Source organism: Austrofundulus limnaeus, unplaced genomic scaffold (assembly GCF_001266775.1).
Source record: "Austrofundulus limnaeus strain Quisiro unplaced genomic scaffold, Austrofundulus_limnaeus-1.0 Scaffold2383, whole genome shotgun sequence".
In the NCBI taxonomy this organism is placed as follows: Eukaryota; Metazoa; Chordata; class Actinopteri; order Cyprinodontiformes; family Rivulidae; genus Austrofundulus; species Austrofundulus limnaeus.
This window is the reverse complement of record NW_013954785.1, coordinates 15,303-19,067: the sequence shown is the minus strand read 5'-3', so window position 1 is coordinate 19,067 and position 3,765 is coordinate 15,303. Positions and strand designations below refer to the sequence as shown.

The following is a 3,765-nucleotide window of genomic DNA, read 5'->3' as shown; positions in this document are numbered from 1 at the left end:
TATATATATATAGTATGTTTGTATTCTAATAAAGATCTTTTTCTTTATCCACTTTCCCTTTAGTTCTTGGTGAGCTGGTGTTTATCTCCTGCTGTGTGAGAGGTGAGTGCACCCTGGACAAGGCAAAATATAATCAAAATAAAAATGTCTGACTTTAATCCTGTTCAAATCTCATGACAAGTTGGAAGGAAATCCTTTTGTTTTCCACTCGTCTGACTGTAACCTTTCTTCATCGGCCTTTTATCACATGATTTTTGTTAAAAACTTATTGTTCATTCTTCTGTCAGCTGATTGGTAAAACACCTCCCATCCACCCAACCTTCAGCATTTTGTTCTCTGGAGTCTCTGCTTCTTCGACTTGTAAAGCAAGAACAACGCCTGCAAAGTTGAGTTTTTGATATTTATTTTACAACTCATCAGCAATAATTTAGAACAGCATAAAGCATCAACGAAAGGTGCAACAGATGCTCAGTTAAATCTTTAAAAAGAGAGAAAGAGAGAAAACTTCATAGACATCTACAACACAGACAGACATGTTTACTTAATGGTATTTTTTTGAAAAAAAGAGGAAAAAAAACTATGTACAAACATACATGCCACTTTGATAAGAGATGTGAGGCAAAAAACCAGCTGACTTAAACTACAAAAAGCATTTTAATGTTTGTCAAATACCATAAAGTTTGTGCCTGTTTATGTGTGAAAGTTTAAAAAGTTACATTTTGGAGGTAATCCGTTACAAAAAAAAATAAAATAAAGAGAGAGAGAGAGAGAGGCCAAAATAAAGTTCTTCACGTGGCGTTAATGAAACAATATTTCTTTCCCAGTTTTGTCAGTTTGTCATGTCGGATGTGAAAATGGGGTTCAGAAACATTTTTGTTGTAAAACTGGGAGGATTCTGCTGCATGAAATCATCACAAAGCAACTCAGATCTTCTGGATGAAACTGAGTATCAGGATACCTGTAACTACAGTGATTAACTTTCATGATGATCAACTGGGGGGAGGGGAGGGGAAAAGGCAGAAAAAAGTGCACTTAACGCCTCATCCTATAAAAACTTAACAGCTGGGGGAAATACAGGTACATTCAATATCAAAGATGTCTAAGGTGCTATCCTACAATGTTTCCTGGAGGTTCCAGAAATGGTTCCATCAGAGAAACCCTTCCAGTTGCGAAGGTCTTCTCTCAACACAAACAAAAGGTAACTGGGTAAAAAGACATTACACCTCATGATAAATGATTGTTAACTTTTTATTCATGGTGTGCATGTTGGGAAGAGGGGACCAATCAGCTCTTTTCAGGGGCACTAATGGGTCCCCCTGAACCAGCCTGCCTCCATGCACAGTTGGAGTGAGGTAATAAGGATTCTCCTCTGGGTCCATTTAGACCAGTTTAATGAACGAGACTACCTCCGGGCTAATATTTACAGTCAATCTGCCAGCTTCTTACAGACAGAGGTCAGTTAATGAGGATTACTGCACTGCTGTTGTGACGCGTTTTATTTATTTTTTTTTTCTTTTTGGCACCAATGCTGCCATGTCAAAACATTTTATCAAAGAGGATTTTTTTAAAAAAAAAAAACTCACTCCAGCGCAACACAGCTGTGAAGTGTCAATCATTGGTCATTCAGATTGTTTGTGCAAAAGGCACGCGCAGTCACAATGTTTATACATGAGACACTTTTTTGTTATCCTGTTGAGCTCCTTTAGTTTGGATGTAAACAGATTAGCTGGTCTGACAGGCGGTAAACTGCTCATCATGTGGACTATTCTTCATCTCCGGGGACGCGTCGCCTACGTCACCCTCCCCGTCGTCACTGACCGGACTTTCCTCGAGCTCCTCGGCGGAGCCCATGTCAGCCTCGCGCGGCGCGCATGAGTCCTTGGACAGAGGCGAGGCTCCGAGGTGCGCCGACAGGCCGGGGAAGGCGGCAGTGGCCGCCGCGGACGCGTGCGCCGGGTACAGCCAGGGGAAAGGGGAGGCCAGAGCCGCCGCCGCCGCCGCCGCCGCGGGGTACATGTACTTCTCCAGGTTGTTTTTGTCGAAAAAAGGCATGTAAGGCGCCGCGGCTGATGGGTTGATGAAGTAGAAAGGCATGCAGATTGGTGTCTGCTGTCCAACAGAGTTTATTCCCATCAGAGAGTTCATAAACGCCACATCTGGTCTGGTTTGCTCCYCGCCTCCGCTCCCAGACCAGCACGTCTTAGTCTTTTTGGCCGCCCTGTCGTCTCCAAACTCTTGCTTCACCTTCACCGCTTTCCCTCCTGGAGCTTTACGCGCGCACTCCCTCTCCTTCCCGTCGCTCTTCTCAGCCTCCCCGCCGTACCCGCTGTCCGTGTCCGTGTCGTTCTCGTTCAGCTCCCCGCCCTGGGTCCTCTGGATCACCGGGACGCAGTTGGCCTGGCCGTCGGGCTTCTGCGCGTCCTGCGCGTCCCCGGTGGCMGGCAGCTGGTGCTGCGGCGGCGGCGGCTTTGCGTCGGGCTGAAACTGCGCCAGCGCCTTGTGAAGGTGGCTGATCAGCTGCGCGCACCTCTGCTCCCTCGCGGCCCAGTTCTCGAACTGGCTCAGGTACTGCAGAACCTCTTTGGCGCAAGTCTGGAACCCGGAGTGGAACGCGTCCAGGTCCGCGTGCACCGGGGATTTTATGGAGCGGTCTCCTGTGAAAACAGAAAGAGAGAAGTGGGCTGCCAGACAATCATTAATGCTTGCCTAAATGCTCTTAGCTTAAAGTGGGAAAAGTTAATTTAAACACAACCAGATCTCACCGTTCTGCAAAGCAACGATCTTCTGGTGCTGCTGCTCAGTGACAGCAGTCAGCGCGTTTAAATGTTTCAGTGTTAACTCCAGGACTACAGCTTTCTCCAAGTGTCCCAGCGTCTGTGGTGGGGAGGGGGAAAGCAGATTTATCTGTCTGCTTCTGCTGTTTCAACTTATTATCTGATCAAAAACAAAAACTTGTTAATGAGATCTCACCGACAGCTTCAGATGTTCGGGTAACAAATCCTTCAGCTGTCCGATACATTCATTAATCCTGTCTCTCCTCTTCTTCTCGATCAGCCGGTGCGGTAACTTGTATGCGTCCTGGTGGCGCCAAAATACAAGCATTTAAGCAGATGTGGCCCGAAAGTTTGGAGGAAAAAAAGTTAGATTCTTACAGGATTAAAGCTTTAAAAAAGGCAAACATTAACTGCGCGCACCTTCCCACCGTCCTCCCGCTTTATCCCTCTTTTAGATTTGCACATGTAGAGCGGAGGGAAATCCACCCTGAAGACAAACAAGAGACAGAGATGATGAACCCGGCTGTCAGCACGGATCAGGAGTTGCACCAAAGCCACTCTTACCCCAAGAAGTCCGCGTGCTCCATGAAAGGTCTGTCCTGTAAGTGCGGGATTCTTTCATCCATCACTTCTCCGCCGCTGCCGAGCCGCTTCTGAGCTTCTTTTCTCTGAGTGGAGGGATGTTTGCTGTTCCTGTGGCCCCGCGCGCGCACATACACACGCTCGCTCTCTCTCTCACGCACACTGAAGGAGGCTGGGGGAGACGGTGGAGAAGAAGAGTGTGTGTCCTCCAGCGGAGCTGTGACTCTGGTGTCGGTGGAAGCCCGAGCTGCCACTTTGCGAAGCTGTCGGCGGTGTTTTGTCAGAGCGCACGCGCGCCTCTGGTCGGGGAGCAGCTTCCGTCTCACGTGTAGGCTGCACCAGCACAAAGTCCGGTAATTAGACCTTGTGTGTGTGTGTGTGTGTGTGTGTGTGTGTGTGTGTGTGTGTG

The 3,765-nt window shown here is 47.8% G+C and overlaps 1 protein-coding gene across 1 annotated transcript; it reads right to left on the bottom strand.

The window, feature by feature from the left end:
- Window positions 1-386: 386 nt before the first annotated feature.
- Window positions 387-3,759, bottom strand: bhlhe41 (basic helix-loop-helix family, member e41). The gene is made up of 5 exons (XM_013999634.1): window positions 3,339-3,759; window positions 3,195-3,261; window positions 2,971-3,078; window positions 2,763-2,874; window positions 387-2,654 (listed from the first exon to the last, which is right to left on the bottom strand). Exons 1-5 carry the CDS (start codon window positions 3,398-3,400, stop codon window positions 1,723-1,725), a joined length of 1,281 nt encoding a protein of 426 aa, XP_013855088.1. The 5' UTR covers window positions 3,401-3,759; the 3' UTR covers window positions 387-1,722.
- Between the last annotated feature and the right edge of the window lie 6 nt (window positions 3,760-3,765).